Source organism: Vitis riparia, chromosome 4 (genome assembly GCF_004353265.1).
Source record: "Vitis riparia cultivar Riparia Gloire de Montpellier isolate 1030 chromosome 4, EGFV_Vit.rip_1.0, whole genome shotgun sequence".
Lineage (NCBI taxonomy): Eukaryota > Viridiplantae > Streptophyta > Magnoliopsida > Vitales > Vitaceae > Vitis > Vitis riparia.
This window is the reverse complement of record NC_048434.1, coordinates 18,329,879-18,350,272: the sequence shown is the minus strand read 5'-3', so window position 1 is coordinate 18,350,272 and position 20,394 is coordinate 18,329,879. Positions and strand designations below refer to the sequence as shown.

At 37.8% G+C, this 20,394-nt stretch overlaps 1 protein-coding gene across 1 annotated transcript in view; it reads left to right on the top strand.

Moving 5' to 3' along the window:
* LOC117912689 (aminopeptidase P1) overlaps nt 1-20,394 on the top strand; it is a 33,861-nt gene that overhangs the window by 8,147 nt on the left and 5,320 nt on the right. The window contains exons 5-8 of the mRNA XM_034827371.1: nt 46-168; nt 3,104-3,367; nt 4,040-4,126; nt 5,019-5,089. Coding sequence (XP_034683262.1) covers nt 46-168; nt 3,104-3,367; nt 4,040-4,126; nt 5,019-5,089 — 545 coding nt within the window. The remainder of the gene's footprint in view (nt 1-45; nt 169-3,103; nt 3,368-4,039; nt 4,127-5,018; nt 5,090-20,394) is intronic.

The window sequence follows — 20,394 nt, the reverse complement described above, 5'->3', positions numbered from 1 at the left end:
TCCTCATTTTCTCATGCAAAATTAAGTGTAATAACTGTTACGCAGGTTGCTTGGTTATATAATGTTCGTGGGACTGATGTGTCTTACTGTCCAGTTGTTCATGCATTTGCTATAGTGACATCCAAATCAGCTTTCTTTTATGTTGACAAGAAGAAGGTCTCTTCTGAGGTTAGTTGTTGTTGTTGTTATTGTTTTTTTTTTTTTTTGTTTTTTTTTGGGTATATCTCCTTCTCTGATTTGCTAACGATTAAAAGTAGTAAGGCAATGGGGCTCCAGGGATATGGTATTTGGTGACTCTGATTGGTGCGCAGAAAATCAGGCAATATAATAACAGATATTATGAGAACCAGATATGTATTAATTCCAAGCTGTCAGCGACAAATGAGTACTGAAGTTAAAAGATAGTCATTAAAAGATCAACCATATCAAGTAAAAAGTAACAAATAAAAAATAATTCACTTCATTTGCTAGCCTATCTATCTTTAATTTATTTATTGATGTGAAATGGGAAAATATTGTTGAGGTTAAACTAGGAATGTCTGGGGGAAACAATGCTTCTTGTGGAATATGGTATAATTTACACACACGTCTATTGCTTCATTGCGACATGATTGACTTGGTTTAGACTGTATTAATTTTTTTAATATCCTTTTTTTTTTATAGGTAAAAGCAATTGTATTTAAAGTGCCTAAAGAAGGGCACATAAAAGTACACATGATGTATACAAGGCACCTAAGGCCAAAAAGAAAAGGATATACAAAAAACAACACACTCACATCACTTGCAACCCAACCAATCAATAAAATCAAATCAAGGCAACAAACTAAAACCTAAGAGCACCCTGACCCAATCTAAGAACATGTACATAACCATAAAATATTTTGGTTTGTTAATTTGGAATCATCGAAGCTCTCCAATTTCTTTCTTTTCATGAGGTCCAAGATAAGCACAAAGGAGTTGTTGTCTACACCGTCTTCCTTTTCTTCCCTATAAAAGAGCTAAGAAGGGCATCCCTGGCTGAAGGTGGCACCGCTCACTAAGTTGAAAGAAAGGTTCTGATTCTTATTTGAGCCTTAAGTTGAAATTTCTTTAGGCTATTTACTGAATGAAAAGGACAATAAATTGGTTTAATGTGGAAGAAATAATCTAGTCTTTGAGGCTTGGCTTAAGTGGTGTGGGGTTAAGGTGGAGATGTGGGAGGTTCCATGTTCAAGTATGGCAAAAACAAAAATCCAAGAAGAAGGTTACCTATCAAAAGAAAAATGTGAAAGACATAATCTTAGTAGCAAGTACATGTAATTGAAATGTTTTAAAAGGCTAAAGTCGGTCTTGAGGCATTTTGTCCAAATGAAGTGAGACATAAGCCATGAGGTGGAACTAGACTTGAGCCTCAACTTAAACAAGTAAATAAACAAATAAATAAAAAAAATTCTAAAAAAAAAATCATAAAAATACTAATAAAATTACATGAAAATTAGATGATAAGAAAACCCATAAAATTCGTAATAACAAAATTAATGGTTTGTCATTATCAATAGTTTCTAAATTTAGTTCTTTTTTCTCTCCAAAAATTCAACTCTCTCATGCTTCATCAAATAATCTTTAGCACTATTATAACCATCACTTATTAGATTCTTTAAGGAATTATAATCGTATCTGATTGTTGTAATCAGTGTTAATGTCTGTCCACTCTTCTTCTTTATCCATATGCTGCAGTGATAATTTTTTACTTATCTATTAAATATGGTAATGATTATGTATGAGTTCAGTCACTAGAGCAGCCAACAATTCCCCTATTTCTTTTTCTCATCACCCTTTTTCTGCTCCATTTGAAGAGTTAATTAGAAGTGAACTAATCTGTTATTTGTAAAAAGTTTAAAATGATTTTGGACCTCAAACAAAATGTATCCAATGCTATATATCTGTATCTTACACAATCTCACACCCGCACCGTGTCGTATCGTGTCGATAGGTATTAGTGTCCATGTATCTCAGCTTCAAGCAAGGATCAGATCTAAAAAGTTTTGGATCCCTTGGGTAGCTAAGATGGGGGCTATTTCTATTTTTGGAGATAGAAAAGGTGAAAAGGACACTTCACATAGTTGGTAATAATTTTTTATAACATTTCCTGAAAATGATCTATATGATGAAAATATATATATATGTATATATATATTCAGGTTTTAAAACCTGTGAGTATTTTAACTATTGAAAATGATGCAAAAATGTTTTAAAAAAAGGTTCAATATTGTTGTGTTTGACAAGGAAAGCATTTTTTAAGAACATTTTCATTTTGCTACCCCATAGGCCTTCAGATCCTCATCTGGTTCAATCATATGCGCTTATTATTTTGGTGGATCTCACATCAGTTACCGGGCCTGATCTCAAATAGAGGTGCTCAATTGGATTGGCTGCTTTTTGGAACAGACTGCATCTTTTCCCTAGGACCCTAGACCTTCAGATTGTCAGTTCATGTACCCATTCAAGCAAAGCTACAAGACCAAATTCTTCAAACCCCTAAAGCAGTTCATGCCTTCTATTTTTTTCAAGTTTTTCAAAGGATTCTTTTGGTTGTTCCTATCAAAAAAGGATTCTTTTGGTTGTTTGCGTAGTGATATATATTGACTGACAGCTAGTTTAGTGTCAGGTTTCACAATTATCATACTTGTACAGGTACTTAGGCTCTATTTAGATTGGATTTTAAGAGGCTAAAAGCTCTTTATTGGACGCAATAAGAGCTTGTGAACATGTTTGGGCAATTTTAAGGAGCTTATCATTTTAAAAAAAGAGTTTATTATACAATTCAAGATAATGGTACTTCTTGTAGAGGCCCCCCCCCCCCCCCCCCCCCCCCTCTAGCTTATCTAGGAAGCTATTTCATGTTTAATTACTCTTTGAAGTACCAATGTTGACTTCGGCTTCATCTCCAAGCTAAAGCTAAAAATTAGAAGATATCCCAAACAAGGCCTTAAAAACTCAAGCAAAAATTTGTTGTCTTGTATCTTTCTTTTATACTCTACATCCAAGTCAGGAGGCAACTCACATCTGTATGTCTAATAGGTCTAACCTTTTGACTTATTTGGCATATGGTTATTTTATGCAGATAAACTCCCATATGAAAGAAAATGGAATTGAAGTTCGAGAGTATGGTGAAGTTAGCTCAGATGTAGCCTTGCTTGCGTCTAATCAACTCAGACCTTCCCCTGTAACTGATATAACAGAGAATGACATAAATGAAGAGGAAGAAAAAACTTGTGGCTTCATATGGGTTGACCCTGGTTCATGCTGCTATGCTTTGTATTCAAAACTGGATTCAGATAAGGTTGTTTTGCAGCAATCACCTTTGGCCATTGCAAAAGCTATCAAGGTAGCATATCCGTTGTCCCTATAACTGGACATATTATTTGAAATATGAGTTACAAAAAGTGTTTGAATGCCTGAGTAAGCTAATAGTACAGGATTGGTGAACCTATGTTATCATATAACCATGTGAAATGTTTTCGTTCTGAAAAAGTATAATAAATATAACTGAAATGAGGTTTTTCTTTGTGATATCAATTGGGCAAATTTAAAACCTTCTTGAGGCTTTCTCAAGGAGACCAAATGTGAGGCTTTCTCAGGGTTTACCTTTGAGGTGATCTGGCAAATTTCTTGAGCTTGCGAAACATTTATCAGCATCCAGCATGCTGGAAATATGCCTATTTGAGCTGTTTTCCTGTTTACCTTGGTCCTTCTATAGTGCATGAGATTAAGAAACTTTTCCTTTACCCTGTGATAGAAATATTCAGATTCTTGGATTAAGCACATGTGAATAATGGAATCTGAAGCTGTTTCTAAAGTAATTAGATAATTATAGTTACTCTCTGGTAATTCTTTACAAATCCTAGTAGCTCCATTTGGCTTCATCATGTCTATGTCATATGTTCTGAAACAATTTTGCAATAGTACTACATTATAATTATTTTTTTTGATAGGGTAGTAATATGTTATAATTACCTTCACCAGACTAATCTTTTCTCGTACTGGATTAAATTTCTAGAATCCAGTTGAGTTGGATGGATTAAGAAAGGCACACGTTCGGGATGGTGCAGCTGTTGTGCAATATCTTGTTTGGCTGGATAAGCAGGTATGCTTCCCCACTTTGTATCTTCCCCAGAAAATTTTTAATTTCTGTACAAATATCACATTTGATCTTATCCGTTTATTATATAAAAGACACTAACATATGCAGCAAACTCTAAAGCATGAAACACGATTCTGAAGTGATCTTCAGGTGCTTTATAGCCATTGATATTATAGTGCTTGAATTGATTTCTCTTGGCCTTTGTAGAAATGTCTAAGACTTATTTTGGTAATTGTTTTCAAAAATAGTTTTTTGTTATCTAGGACAAAAAAAAAAGGGAAAACAGGTTTAACAACCAGAAAACAGAAAACAGTTTACTGTTTTTAAAAATGGAAAACAAAGTATTTTCAGAGAACGTATTTTAGTTGTTTTTACTTATTTTCTAAATATTATTTTAAAAAATAATTATACAAATAGGGAGAATGATTACAAATAAAGTACTACATATAAAAATTATTTTTAAAATATATTTAAAAATATAGAAAACAAAATAAAAAATATTTTAGGTTCCCAAACAGACATTTGTTTTGCAAAACATTAGAGATGATTTCAAAAAATTGTTACCAAACAGGGCTTTAACTTTTTGGATTGTTTTCTCTTGAACTTTATTGGAATATCTGCTTGCTTGCTCTCTCTCTCTCTCTCCCTCCCTCTCTCCCTCTCTCTTTTGAATCTTCATGGATTGTGCTTTGGGCTGTTGTGACTATGGAATAACTATTGTTCTTACTTAGGGAATAATTATGTTATACAGAATAGCTATTCTCTTTCTTCTCCCCTCTCTGGTTGGTGACAGAAACAAATTTTGGGGGTCCTCGTTCTATGAAGATACCTTTAGCTTGCAAGCTGCTTTCTTTTTTCTGAAACATTTGATCTTACTGTTGTTTCAAACTTGCAGATGCAGGAGAATTATGGAGCTGCTGGTTACTTCTTGGAGGTAGAGAACAAGAACAAGAAACAACAATCATCGTATGTTCTTTTTTCCTTGTTGATTTTGGTACTTATTCCGTGGTTTGAAGTATGGGCAATCTAAGACATATAAGCCACCTAGATACTGTTAATATTAAAGTCTGATCTGATTTCGTTCAGTGCCCAAATTGAGTAAAAGGTTGTCTTAGATGAGTTGTCTCATGTGTTAGATGGTGTATTGATGTTGTATGATTTGACAAGCCTATTCACATCAGATACCAACTGATACATGGTGTGACATAATGATATGTAGATACATTGTGTGAAAAATATGTAGCAATGCTATAACCATGGTTTGAAATATCGGTAAATACGGATATATCGGTACTTGGATTTTACAGATATATCGGAAATATTGGAGAAATATTGGTGGATATTTTAACAAAAATATCAATAATGCGAAAATTATTCAAAATTCAGGAAAATATTTAGAAAAAAATCCAAAAAATGATAAAATAAATAAAAATACATATGTTAAAGTTATTTTCTAAGTGTAATTGACATATATATGGTCAGAGAGAAAAATATTGGTAAGCAATGATAAATCGATCTTAAAAATTTATTATTATCTAATCACATATTAGAACTTCATTATTATTATTATTATTTTTATTTTGGTAATTTTTTTGAATAAGTTTATATTTTTAATATTTTAAAATAAAAACATTCTAAATTTAAAAAAATTAAAAGGATAAATATAAAAAATTTAAAATTGAAGTGATAGTAATTTTTTAAAATAGGATTAATGAGATAAATGATAATACATTTAATATTAAAACTATAATTTATTTAATTCAAATACATTCAATAATGTAAAATAAATGATAATACATATATGATTTTTTAATATTTATATTTTTTATATTTAATTATCATATAAATGATATTAAAAAAATTATAATGATGGTTTTTATACATTTATTAATTAATTAAATAAAATTTAAAGTAAAATAATTAAAATTAATTAATTAATTTTTTAATAATGAACTTTATAACAAATTTATTATCAACATATATTAATAAGTGTGAACTTAGTCCAGTGGTAACCAAGCTTGAACCCAAGTTTTTTGGCCAAGGTTCGAATCCCCCAAGCAACAACATAAACAATTTCAAAAAAATTTGAAGTTTGAAGGGGGCGGGCAGTAGGCTTCAACGCAATTGAATGGTCAACTAGAGTTAACCATTGAAAATATCAGGAAATTTCCCAAAAAATCGGAAAAAATGCAGATGTTTAGGCGAAATTTCAAAAAAATGGGCGAAAAATCAGTCGACTGATTATTGGTGAGGAATATGTGTCAATTTGCTCCGATAACTGAAATATTGAGGATATTTCACTGAAAAATTTCGACATTTCAAACCATGGTTGTAATCTATTGGTATGCAGTAGTAGTTACATTCTGTTATTCCTAAAAAATATTAAAGGAATATAATTGATATTTGGATTCTTTTGGAGGGCTGGAAATCAACATTGGAAAATTTATCTTATTTTGAAACATTATGAAGCTTAGTTGAATTAAAAAAAAAACAAAAAAAAGAAGAAATCTCTGATGGTTAAAGAGAACAAAATGTTTTGTTTTCAATGCTAGTTCTGGAAATTGTTGTGGTTTTGCCATTGTTATAAAAACCAGACCAGATCGGTGGCATTTCCGGTTTGGTGTCAAACCGTTGAAATCGACGGTTGGACCGGCGAACCAAGTGAACCGGCTGATTTGTAGTGAATTGAACAGTTCACTGCATGTTTTTTTTTTTTTTTTCCCATGAGAGAGAGATAGTGAGATGGTGGAATGGGACGACTGTTGGTCGGCGATCAGCAGTCACGCTTGAGCTGCTGCCGACAGTGAGATGGCTGCTAGTTGGGGTAGGCGCTGGCACACAGGTATGGTGAGAGAGGGGGATTACGCGTAGGTATGGTGTGACAGAGAGGGAAAGAAGAAGAAGAAGAGAAAGGGGGAAAAAGGGGAGCAAATGGTGATGGGAAGAAGAAATGAAGAAGAAAAGAAAGGGGGAAAAAAGGAACGAATAGTGATGAGGAGAGGGTTTTGTTTTTTTAAATGAATGGTGAAGATTAAGTATAAAAATGAATGTCCATATGGTTCTTTGAAAAATGGGCCTAAAAATTGGATTATCTAAAATGGGTATAAATAAGCTTAAAAATTGCGTTTTTTCAAAATACGTTTATATTTAATTTTATCATTTAATATATTAAATATAAAAATAAAATATTATTAAAAATTTTAATTATATATATATATATATATAATTTTTTATAAATATTTTTAATTTTAATAATATATAAATTATATATTTATGACGTCATTGTTTTGACCGTGGTTCAACCATGGGTTTGACCAATGAACCGCGAATCGGTAATTTTTTCGATTCAATGGTCAATCCAGTTATGAAAACATTAGGTTTTGCTAAATCTTGTGCAATACTATGATATATTAATGTTTTATTGTTAATACATCATTTGTCTAGCACGTGCTTGGCTTTATATCCATAGGACACATGTGAACGGTTGGCGTGGTTTTACAAAGAGGCCTCAATGCTAAGCATGCTGTCATTCAGAGTCCTAACCAACAAGGGCCTCAAGAAGCTTTTACATATTCTCCTTGCTTTCTCCTCCACCTCCAAGAAAGGGGTGTCTGCATTCAATATTGTGAGTCACCAAGTGCTAGGTCAACGCTGGGCACTAACCTTCTCAAAATCCCTCATAGATGTTCTTGACACCATGCCATAATGCTTGATGCCTGCCTGGGTTAAGGCTAAGGCTGGGCGATCCCTGACCAAGACTTAATGCTGTTGACATTATCTCACCTTACCACTGAATAGGGTTGGGATAGAGGCTCTTGGTTTGATTCCCCTTTATGCTTGTTAGTGAGAAACACCAAGCATAAGGGTTGATGCTGGGGATTAACCTTCTCTAGATCCTTTGATTTGAGGTGCCCTTGGAACAGCACCCTAAATGCTTGATGTGTGCCTGGGTGGAGAGCAGGATGAGGTGGTCCCTGATGTAGACCTGATGCTGTTGACAGTGAGTATCTCACTTCACCATTAACTGGGGGATGGATTAAGGGTCTTGGCCTAATGGCTAGAGTGCAGGCTTCTTGAGGTGTTAACTTCTCTTGGCTGCACTGTCAGCTTGATCAATCTTAGGGTGGAGGGGAAGCTCCACCCTGTCTCTTGTGCAAATATTAGCTTGATGTTATCCCACGGGCAGATATCAGCCTGATCCTATCCCAAGGACAGGTGTCAGTCTTAGCATGGAACAGGCTGTATAAGACACTTTCAGTCTAGCTTGCTGAACTTGCAGCATTAGGTTCCTTGTTCATCAGGGCTGCACATGCGAAGGGCTGCTAGTGGCTTTAGGCCTGAAAATCAGTTGGTTCTCATCCACCTGACCTCCATAGATAGAAATCCTTCGACCAAATTCACACATACCACTCTCACAAACCCTCTCTACTCTCCCTCCCTTGTTAGTTTGACTCTTTCCTCGATCTTAGCGGTTACATGTCTTTTGTTTTATGATGCTTTTTCCTTTTTTGATAGGCCAAAGGGAAGATATATTGAATAAAGAAAACGCCTAATAAGAGCGTAACAAGGTAGACATGAGGTATACAATTAGTGCCAAATACGTAAGTAAAAGGAAGAGAGAGAACAAAAAACAACCTTCCTCCCCTTACTTCGAACTCAACCAATCTACAAAAACTATCGTTGTGGTGGAAGGATTGTCTATGAACACTTTAACCTAATTTGAAAAGATACACATAAAGGTAGATTCGATTGCTTGATCCGACTGTTCTACACCTTTGAAAGATCTCCTATTTCCTTCCTTTCATAATGTCCAAAATAGCTATAAAGGAGTGGCCTTGAAACATTTCTTCCTCACTTAGGAGATGACCTCTTACAAAGGAGTGCATCACCCGGGCTACTCCAATCAAAGAAAAAACTAGCTGCCACAAAATTTTCACTTTGGAGCAGTAGAGAAGCAAGTGATCAGCTGACTTTTCATCCCCTTTACACATGTAGCAACTAACATCTATTCAGAATACTCCATAGCTGATCAAGCGTTAAAATCCTTTCCCGAATATCTTCTTAAGCAAAGAAATCATCCCTTGTTGGCATCCTTGGGTTCCATACTATGCTTGCAAGGAAAGGTTCACTTTTTCCTTGGGCTAAGGATGTGTAGAAAGATTTGAAAGAAAACTTGGCCCTCTTTTTTTCCTTGATAGGCAAATTGTGAGAATACATTAAACATGCCTAAAAAAGGCATACCAAAGCACACACAATGTATGCAAATAGTGCCAACATGCAAGCAAAAAGGAAGAGCGAACAAAAAAAAAAAACCTTCCTCTCCTTACGATGAGCTCAACCAATTTACGGAATCTATTTTCATGGACATGCCATCTATGTACACATAAAGGAGGATTTGATTGTTTGATTCAATTGTTTCATATCTTCAAAAGGCCTTTTATTTATTTCTTTCCATAACAACGCCTAGAATAGATACAAAGGAGCAACCGTCTTTCTTCTCCATAAAAGAACCATACTAACTCAAAAGAGTTCCTTTTATTGAAAAGGGCATTTCCTACACCACTCTAGATAGGGAAAAAACTACTTGCCATAGGATTCTTGTTTTGGAGTAGTAAAGGAGGGTGTGACCAATTGTCTCTTCTCCCCTTTTATACATCCACACCTGTTTGGAATGCTCCATCCTCTCCTTTTGAGTGGGTCAATCGTTAAAATCCTCTTATCTCCATCCCAACAAAAAAACCTCACCTTTGTTGGCACCTATAGGTTCTAAACCGGGCTTGTGGGGAAGGGCACACTTCTTCCTGGGGTTAAGGAAGCATAGAAAGATTTGTTAGAGAAATTGTCACTCTTAGTTTCCTTCGAGCCCAATTTATCCTCCACTTCCTCTATTATCGAACATGAATGCCGTCGAAGGTCTTCACTCTTTCCAATTCCTAATTATGGAATTGTCTGTGAAATTAGGTACTCCATTAGTTTTCCTTGCCAATCTACTTCCATAACTTTGCTACCCAAGAGTCTTAAGCAAGAACTATAGAAAACAACATTGGGAATGGTTCTTCTAAAGAACTTTCTTCGCACCATCTATCTTTTCAAAATTTTACCCTTTTGCCATTACTAACAATGAAGTGATATCTAATTCTAAAGACCGTCTATCCAACTCTAATTGCCTTCCACAACCCACTCGATGGAAATCCCCCACTTCCCTTAAACACCAACTCCCTTTTTCTACCTCTAACTTTTGTACCATGACCTGCTTCCAAAGGGACTTACTCTCGGTAGTGAATCTCTATCACCATTTGCCCAAAAGACCTTTGTTAAGAATATGAAGATTTTTTATACCAAGAGCTCCACTCTTGCCTAAATGGATATAGACCACTTAACTAAATGAGGCTTTTCCTTATCCCCACCTCCACCTCCTTTGGCCAAAGAAAATCCCTTTGGATTTAGTTTAACCTTAAGGGAATGAGAAATAGATATACAAAATAAATTATCAAGCTAGACAATGTGCTTTTGATCAAGGTAAGCCCATTTGAGAGATTTTGTCTCTTCTACAAGGCAAGCTTTCTCTTAAATCTCTCCTCCATTGAATATTATATTCTCATTAATTTGTGAGGAGCTTCCAAAGGAAGGCTTAGATATGTAGTAGGCAGATTTCCTACATTATAATCAACAAGGCTTTCCATTTTTTTAACTTCCCCTACCATAATAAGCTCATGTTTCTCCATGTTCATTGTCTTTAGGCCAGAGATTGCCTCAAATCAAATGAAAGCCTTACTTTGGTGCTCCAACTACTCTTAGTTAGCATCATAGAAAATTAAAGTGTCATTAGCAAACAACAAAGGGGACAATTCCATACCCTTGCCAACTCTTTCTCCAACTTTGTATTCTAATATGGAGGCCCCTTCTTGTACCCTTCTTAAAATCTTATTGAAAGACTACATCCCCAAAATGACAAGGTAGAGGCAAAGATGGTTTCCCTACCTTAAACCTATGGAGCTCTAGAAAACACTGGTTTAAATCTTGTTGACAAGGACATAAAATTTTGTGTTAGATATACACCATTTGATCCATCTCACTTATTTTTTACTGAAGCCCATTTTAACTAGTACCCTTAGTAGGAAATCCCAATTTACATGTTCATAGCCTTTTCAATGTCTTGTTTACAAATAATGCCACTATTAGACTTTTTTTAAACTAGAGCCTAATGTCATGAACTTAGTCTTTTCCTAAGCTCGTGCGATAGCTTAGCTTGCTAGGCTAAGATACTTACAACTTGGAAGTTTTAGAAGGCGTAGTAGGCAATTATTGAAGAATGAAAGCTTTTATTGCTCAAAAGAAGCTTTACAAGTGTTTTGGAACTCACTTGCTTGGTTAGGAAATGATTTTGGGTGGTGCCTTGGCCAAATGAGGCCTTAACCTATTTATAGGTACCTTAAGAAGTCTCTAGAACCTTGAAGGGTTCTTTACAAATCAAGAACAATCTAGAAGTTCCTACACTAGTCTATGTAGAAGGCCATGTACAAGATGACTTTGGAAGATTCTAGAACACCTCACACTTTTCCAGTGGTCTCCTAGCTAAGTGTAGAGATGTGTGAGACATCTCTAGTCTTTTCTAGAAGCTTTCACACTCTTCCACTTATAGCTAAGTGTAGATGTCTCCAGGGGTCTCTAGAAGCTTCCTACCTCTTATATAAGCCCATGGGAAGGGTCATTTGAAGCATCTTGTGACACTCTCCCCCACCCATGCCATCGACGTCCCCGTTGTTGTCTCTTCTTGAAACCTCTCGATGTGTTTCCAGAACCTTCTCAAGGCATTTGCATGTTCCCAGTTGCCTACCTCTTAGGTAGTCATTTCCATCGAACTAGATACTCTATCATAGGAGGGAACTCTTGTCTCCTGGTGACTCGTTCAGCCAAGATATTCTTCACCTCCTTCTCCCATGAGGCCTAGGATGGATGCAGACACCTACACTTTCGATGCTTGGAGTGCTGCTTCCTCTTGCCCATTGAGTTCACCTTTCTCTTGGTGACCTTGTCCATGTGTGTGTGGGCTACCTTAGCTTGCTCCCCTTTTGCCTCTTTTACTTGCACCCCTGATAGTAAGGTCTTAGGTGTACTAGGCTTTGGGTTAATTTGGAGGGCACCTAGTAGCTGCATCAAGCCCATATATGCTTCGTCTTCCTATTCTCTCTCCTCAATCATGGCACTGGGCATTTTCTTTTTTGGACAATCCCATGCCCAATGTGGATCGTCACACAGGAAGCATTTGATTTTAGGTGTAAACTCTTTCTTTCTGCCTTACCCCCTTCCCTCCCAAATGTTAGGCGTCTTGCCTGATCCCATTTTAGGAGCATTGTGGTCCCTTGAAACCTCGTCTCCCCCACCCGTAGCATGGCTATTCTCCAAAGACTCAATCTTGGAGGAGTCTCTCCTCTTGTAATCCGTTAAAGACTCTACTATTGCCATGGTCGTGGCTAGGTCTTGGACACCATGTCTCCTCAACTTTTGCTCGGCCCAACTTTGCAAGTTGTCCATTAAGTTGAACAGTAGCTCCTCCTTGGACATGTTGGATATCTCAAGCATAAGTGTAGAGAATTCTTTGACATACTCACGGATCAGGCCCGTGTGTTTGAGATGCTTCATGTTTTTCCTTGCTAGGTAAGCCACATCCTCATGGTAGAATTGTCTTTTGATCTCTTGCTTAAAGGCATCCCATGTGTCTATGGTGCATGTCCCTTTTTCTATATCAACAAACCTTCGACGCCACCATAGAGTAGCATTATCGATGAGGTAGAGGGTCGCGGTATGTACCTTAGTGGCTTCATCCATTAGTGCGATGTGCCACAAGAAGTTGCCTAGCTCATTGGCATCCCTCTTGCCATTGAATGTGTGTGGCTTGGGCACCTCCACCTTTGGTGCCTCATGAGTGGCCATGACTCGTGTTGATACGACAATCTTGTAGATGGCCAGCTTTTGTCGAACCTCCTGGTCTCGAGCCTCCATGCGTGCAACCAAGGCCTCCACTCTTGACTCCATGCTAGCAAACATGCTCATGACTTTGTCTTGAAAGGACATGAACTCCTCGTGTGACACCGGTTGAACTTGTGAGCCTAGCACCTCCTCACGAAGGTCTTGGATCCTCTAAGCCCTTCTCCATGCCTTGCTCGATCAAGTCCACTCCTTCCTGGGTGTCTGCCATGGCTAGCTCCACCTTGGCTAGCCTTGCTTCCATGTTGGCTATGGCATCATGAGATTTATCCTTCCTACCCCTGCCTCGTGCAGTAGGCTCGGTTTCCCTCCTACGGGTTTGCTCACTAGTCTCGGCCACGTTGGAGCCCGACATGCTTCCTTTACTATGCACGCTTCGTAGCTACGCTTTGATACCAACTGTTACGGACTTAGTCTTTTCTTAAGCTTGTGCGGTACTTAGACAAGTTAAGACATTTGATCTTACTAAGTCAACCTTATTCCCGATGCTTAGCTTGTTAGGCTAAGATGCTTACGGCTTGGAAGCTTTAGAAGGCATAGTAGGCAATTCTTGAAGAATGAAAGCTTTTATTACTCAAAGGAAGCTTTACAAGTGCTTTGAAACTCACTTGCTTGGTTAGGAAATGATTTTGGGTGGTGCCTTGGCCAAATGAGACCTTAACCTATTTATAGGCACCTTAGGAAGTCTCTAGAACCTTGAAGGGTTCTTTACAAATCAAGAATAATCTAGAAGCTCCTACACTAGTCTATGTACAAGGCCATGCATAAGATGACTTTGGAAGATTCTAGAACACCCCACACTTTTCCAGTGGTCTCCTAGCCAAGTGTAGAGATGTGTGGACATCTTTAGCCTTTCCTAGAAGCTTTCATACTCTTCCACCTTGTAGCTAAGTGTAGATGTCTCCAAGGGTCTCTACAAACTTCCTACCTCTTATATAAGCCCATGGGGAGGGTCATTTGAAGCATCTTGTGACACTAAGCATATAGAGTTTGTCTACCCCTTATAAAAGCATGCTGGTAAATTGAGGCCACTTTCCTTAACACCTTTTTGAAACTATTGGCTAGGACTTATGCTAGGAGCTTATAACCCCAAAAATAAGCTAATAGGTCTGGAATCATTTAGGTCCTTAGCTCTGCCTTTTTTTTTTTGGGACCAAGACCAAGGAGGAGTCATTTAAGCTTCTCCAAAAGATCTAATGACAAAGAACTTCTTGAAGAAAACCATTACCTTAGGTTTTACAAAATCCTAGCTCATGTACAAATCGCCACCATCTCTCTTTACTCAATTTTTTTGGATTGGCTAGGCGCTAGGCGCTAGGTGAGGGCTGGTATTGTATTTCCTCTTCTTTTTGTGCCCTTTGGCGCCTCTTGTATACTCCCTGTATGCTTTTGGGTCAGCCTCAAGGTGCCTTTTTCTAATATATGCCTTTTGTGTGTTTGCCTATAAAAAAAAATGTACAAATCGCTACCATAAAACCATCTTACCTTGGAACTTTATCTCTACATAGATTGGACAAGGCGGCTAACACTTCTTCCTTAGTGAAAGGACTCTCCAAGTTTCTATCATTGTGCCTTCCAACCCCTGATTTGTCCTCCTTATCCCTTCTAATTAAGGTTGATTGCAATCTTCATAAAAAGACCTCCACTCATTTCAATTCCTAATCATGGAATTGTTTATGGAATGAGGACTTCACCAGCCCTCCTCCCTATCTTGTTCCCATATATCTGCCATCAAAGAGTCTTTATTAGTGGCTATTGAAAACAATACTGGTACAGACTCTTCTAAAGAATTTTCTCGATGCCTTTTATCTATCCAAAATTTTTCCATCCTGCCATTACCCATCATGAGCGAGCTCTACTTCTAAAGATTTCGAACCCGATTCTAATATCCCTTCACAACCCTACCCTATAACCATTGCTTACCACCCTTGAGCACCATTTCGCATCTTTTGTCCCATTCTCTCTCTCAAAGGCAAATCTCCAGTTCCATTTACTAAGAAAAGTCTTATTAAAAGTATGGAAATTTTTTATGCCAAGTCCTCAATCCTTTTGGTCCAAACAAATTGTAGACTGACTTTCTCTCAAGTGCCCTCCACCCTATAGGAAATCCCTTTGGATCTGCTCTAGTCTTAAGCTTACCTAGCTCAAAATGATAAGTAGAGACATGAAATAATTTAGTAGGCTTGACAATGTGCTTTTGATCAAGGTAAGTGTCCTTCCTTTTGATAGGTATTACCTCTTATAAGAGGCTAGCTCTCTGTGAAGTCTCGCCTCCATTGAATCCCATATCAGTATTGATTTGTGAGGAGTACCCAGACATAGACCCAAATATGTAGTAGGTAGGCTCTCAATCCTATAGATCAATATTGAGGTTAGACTCTCCATATTTGCAACTTTATCAGAATTAGCTCATTTTTCTCCGTAAATCATATATTGTCTAAAATTGTGTGAAGGCTAGCTTAGTCCTTTGTTGCTTCAATTGCTCTTGGTTAGCATCACAAAAAATTAAGGTGTTGTTAGTGAATAACAAAACTTTCATTCCCTCCCCACCCATTCTTTCTATTTTGAATCCTAAGATGAAACCTCTTTTCATTGACCTTCCTTAGGATCTAGCTAATTTCCTCATTTTCCAAAATAAAGAGGTAAAAGGAAAGAGGGTCTACTTACCTCAATCCCCTTGAACTCTAGAAAAATTGAGACGGGACTATGTTGTCTACAATGGAGAATCTCATCATAAAAATGCAGCATTTGCTCTATCTCACCCATTTTTGGCCAAAGCTCATTTTCTCAAAAACCGTTATCAAGAAGTCCCAATTTACATAATCATATCCTTTTTCAATGTCCAACCTACAGATGACCTTGCTATTGGTGCTCTTTAGCATTGAATCTAAAGCCTCATTCTCATTAAGGGTTGCATCCCAAATTTGTTTGACCTACACAAAAGCTGGTTGGTCAATTGAAACCACCTTGCCTACTACCTTTTTGAGCTGATTGGCTAGAACTTAAACTAGGAGCTTACACACCCGCCCAACTAAACTAATGAGTCCGAAATCTTTTAAGTCCTCAACTCCACCTTTCTAAGGAATCAAGATTAAGAAAGTAGCATTTAGGATTCTCTCAAAGGAGCTATTATCAAAGAACTCCCTGAAGAAGCCCATCATCCCGGTTTTTATGAAGTCCCAACTCATCTCTCGAAATGCTACGGTAAAACCATTTGACCTTGGTTTATCCCTGCATAAATTGGATTCCTTCTCAGAGATAGGTGCCTCCAATTTCCTAGGATCATTGCTTCCTAGCATTTCAAATTGCATCCCACTAATGCTGGGTTTCCAATCCCTTACTTCAGTAGGAGCAATATTGGAAAGCCCAAGACACCCCTCATTAATATCCACTTCCTCGATCAATCGATTCCCATTGACACTAACTTTGGACAAATGGTTTCTCCTCTGTGCATTGGTCATTTTATGAAAGAATTTGGTATTTTTATCCTGTATTTTTATTCTCCTCTTTTGGCTAGGTTTGTCTTAATTTCTGCCTCCTCATCACTTCTTCCAATGAGGTCCACTTGTTAAACTCATCTACAAGTAACCTTTTGCTCGTAGACTCTTCAACAGTGAGGACTGCATCTCTTTCCTTAGAATCCTGGAAACCGATCTGCTTTAGGTCCTCAAATTTTTTAGTAACAATGTTTTCTAAAGACCTTTTTTCCTACCTTCTTGAATCCTACTTGAGGGCTTTCAGTTTTACTACCAGAATGTAACTAAATGAACCACTCTTTAGGACCTCAATTTTTTTTTTTTTTTTTGATAAGAAACCACGCAAGAATATATTTATAGAAAAAGAAGTACACAAGGAGGATGAGGAATCCTCCCTCCAAAAAAACTAAACAACATGAAAAAATAACAATACACTAGGCCGTCCCATTGGAACTATTGGAACTACACACTAATAGCCAATCAAGTTGTAATACGTTAAGGGGGGTGCCCTTAAAACCCGCTGAACAAAACGCCCAAAAGGACGCAAGGAAATGAATGGAATCCCAAAGATTCCCTGAATTCCTAGCCTTGTCCTCAAATATCCTAGCATTTCTTTCCCGCCACACAACCCAGATTAACGCTATACTCGCGTTTTGCCATAGAATTACCCCTCTCTTGGACTTGCCAAATCCTTTGTAATTGATGAACATCATGTCCGAAATGCTTTTCGGAGGAACCCAATCCATCTTGGCTAGCTGAAAAAGTCTGTGCCACAACCCCAACGTCACTGAACAATGGAGAAAGAGATGATCTGCTGATTCTCCTTGTTCCATACACAACTTACATATGTCAGGGCTAATAGCTTTGTGGGGTCTCCTCAATTGTAGCAAGTCATTGGTATTCACCTTCTTATGTGCCACAAGCCAGACAAAGGCCTTAACTTTGAAAGGGACTTGAGATTTCCAAACAAACTTAGTGGGGAAAAATGGAGATGAATCAGGCAATTGGGACAGGGCTGTAAAGAAAGATTTGATTGTGAACAAACCTGAAGAACATAAGGACCATGATCTCGCGTCTGAAGCGGAAGAGGATAAGTTCATACAATCTAGAGAGTGCATAAGGCGTTCTAGATCTTCTATCTCAGAATCGGTTAGATTACGACGGAAATTAAAGTTCCATGGGAGAGGGCGAGACGAACCAAAGATTGAAGATATTGGAATATTTTTATCCATTACTACTCGAAATAGTCTTGGATATTGGTCTTTTAAAGTTTGGTCCCCCCACCACAAATCTTCCCAAAAGCGAATTCTTTCCCCGTCTCCTACGATAAACCGAGTATACTTGGAAAAATCCTGAAAGCCTTGTGCTATGGCCTTCCAAGGACAGCGGTGTGACCATCTAAGTATAGTATTGACATCCCAACCATTTGAGTGTGTCCCGTATATGCTAAGAATGACCTGATGCCAAAGAGATGTACTCTCCCTAGGGAACCTCCACAACCATTTCCCTAGAAGAGCACGATTCCTTAAAGGAATCTTCCCAATCCCCAAACCCCCTATAACCCTCGGCTTGCACACTGCTTCCCACCTAACAAGATGATCTCTTTTACCTTCCCCAACCCCTGACCATAGAAAGTCCCTTTGCATCCTCTCGATTTTTGCAGCCACTGAAGCTGGAATCTTAAACAAAGAAAGGAAGTAGCTAGGGATATGGGAAAGGCAAGAGTGTAGGAGAGTTATCCTACCACCAAAAGATAAGTAAGCCTTTTGCCATCCGTCTAATCTCCTAGAGATTCTCTCAATCACTGGATCCCAGAATCCACAAGCAGTTGGGTTCCCTCCCAAAGGAAGACCCAGATAAAGAATGGGCCAATCTGAAGCCTTGCAGTCAAGCAACAACGCTAACCTAGAAAGATGATTCTGATCAAGGTTGATGCCAAAAAGATTACTTTTGTCAAGATTGACCTTAAGCCCAGAGATTTGGCCAAACACTAACAATAAACTCTTAAGAGTTTGCAATTCTTCCTCTCTAGGGTTAGCAAATAGGATAGTATCATCTGCGAATTGCAGATGGGTCACCCTGCATCTATTTCTGCCTACCCTGAAGCCCTCCAACAAATTTCTTTCCTCAGCTTTCAACAACATTCTACTCAACACATCTGCAACAATAGTGAATAGGAAAGGGGATAAAGGGTCACCTTGTCTTAAACCTCTAGCTGCCTTGACCCATCCTTTAGCATTACCGTTTACTAGAATAGCATAAGAGACCGACGACAGACAACCTCTCATCCAAAATTTTTTTAGTAATGATGTTTTCTAAAGACCTTTTTTCCCACCTTTTTGAATCCTATTTGAGGCCTTTCAGTTTTGCTACCAGAATGTAACTAAATGAACCACTCACATTACCATCCATTAGTTCCTCACTAGGTATTTGAATCCTTTCGATTTAAGCAACATATTTTCAATTCTAAAGGGAGATTTACCCCTCTGCATCCCACAACCATCTAAAAACCATGTGAGAATGATCTGAAATCAGTTGAGATAGAACACATTGAATTAGGTCAGAAAAATGTTCCTTTCAATCATTTGACCCTAAGAAGTGGTTAAGCCTCAAAGAAGATTGAAAATTCTGACCACCGCACCAAATGAATCGCCCTCAAACTAGCACAATATCCCTCAAGTTCAGTTTTAAGACTTCCAAAAAGCGCTTCATATCAGAAGACATTCTTAGGTAATTTGTCCTTCCCTCAAGAAATTTGACCATACTAAAATTCTTTCTTAAGCACCACAGGTCATACCAAATACCTCTTATGGCCCTCAAATCCACCCCCAAAATCCTCTCTTTCCCCTCTTGGATCAGCCCATAAACTCTAGAGAACACTCTGACTTCTATACCAATCAATTCTAGCACCCTATGGTCCTAACTGACTAGTATGCCTCCTGATGGTCCTCTGGCATCCACAGCTCCCCACTCCCAAAATCTTCCTACTCCCTAGCTCCTCACTAGTCGTGTGGACATATGTTCTATCTTGGATTTTTGAAAGTAAACTAGATCTCCCCCTTGATGTCTTTGTTGGCTCCTTTGACCTTCCAAGAAAGGATTTTTAGTTTTGTCATGCAACCAGGGTTGGGTTTCAACTGCTCCTCCCACAACCCCTTTCATTTTTGGAAGAATTTTTGTAGCTAACTGAGTATTCCAACCTTTGAAGCTCCCTCACAAACCGAGATATCCATATGGACTTCCTCTTTGCCCTCAAAGACAGACTCTATACTCTCTCCTAGCCTCCATCTTCCTCAAAAGGGACATTACATCCTTTTCAAATCCCAACATTGGCATCTCAATAAAGCTCCTAAAAGCTACTAACTTGTGAAAAAGACATTCAAAGAGAGGATCCTCACCCCGTTGAACAACAGCTTAGTGTCTCTTTTAACCTATCCATGGCTTCCATACTAATCTCCTTGTGCATTTTTTGGAAACACCATAGATGTTCCATCTTGAAGCACCATCCTCAACAACCTAGTTTCAACTCCCATGAGCCTAGTGGAAGTCCCCACCTATGAATGTTGCAACTTCTAATAATTGACTTAACAGCCCACTTCCAAACCTAAGGGTCTAGTCTTACAAAGAGAAGAAGATGAAGAAGGAGACTTGGCCCTCGATGAGTTGCATTATTATTTTTTCTCGAGATTCTTTTAGATGTTAAATATTTTATTTTGGTTAAATCATGGCTTATCAGCTACTACCAACTTGTTTCACTCACACCAACTGTCAGTAGAACTTAGTGATACCATTAGTCTGCTTATACCT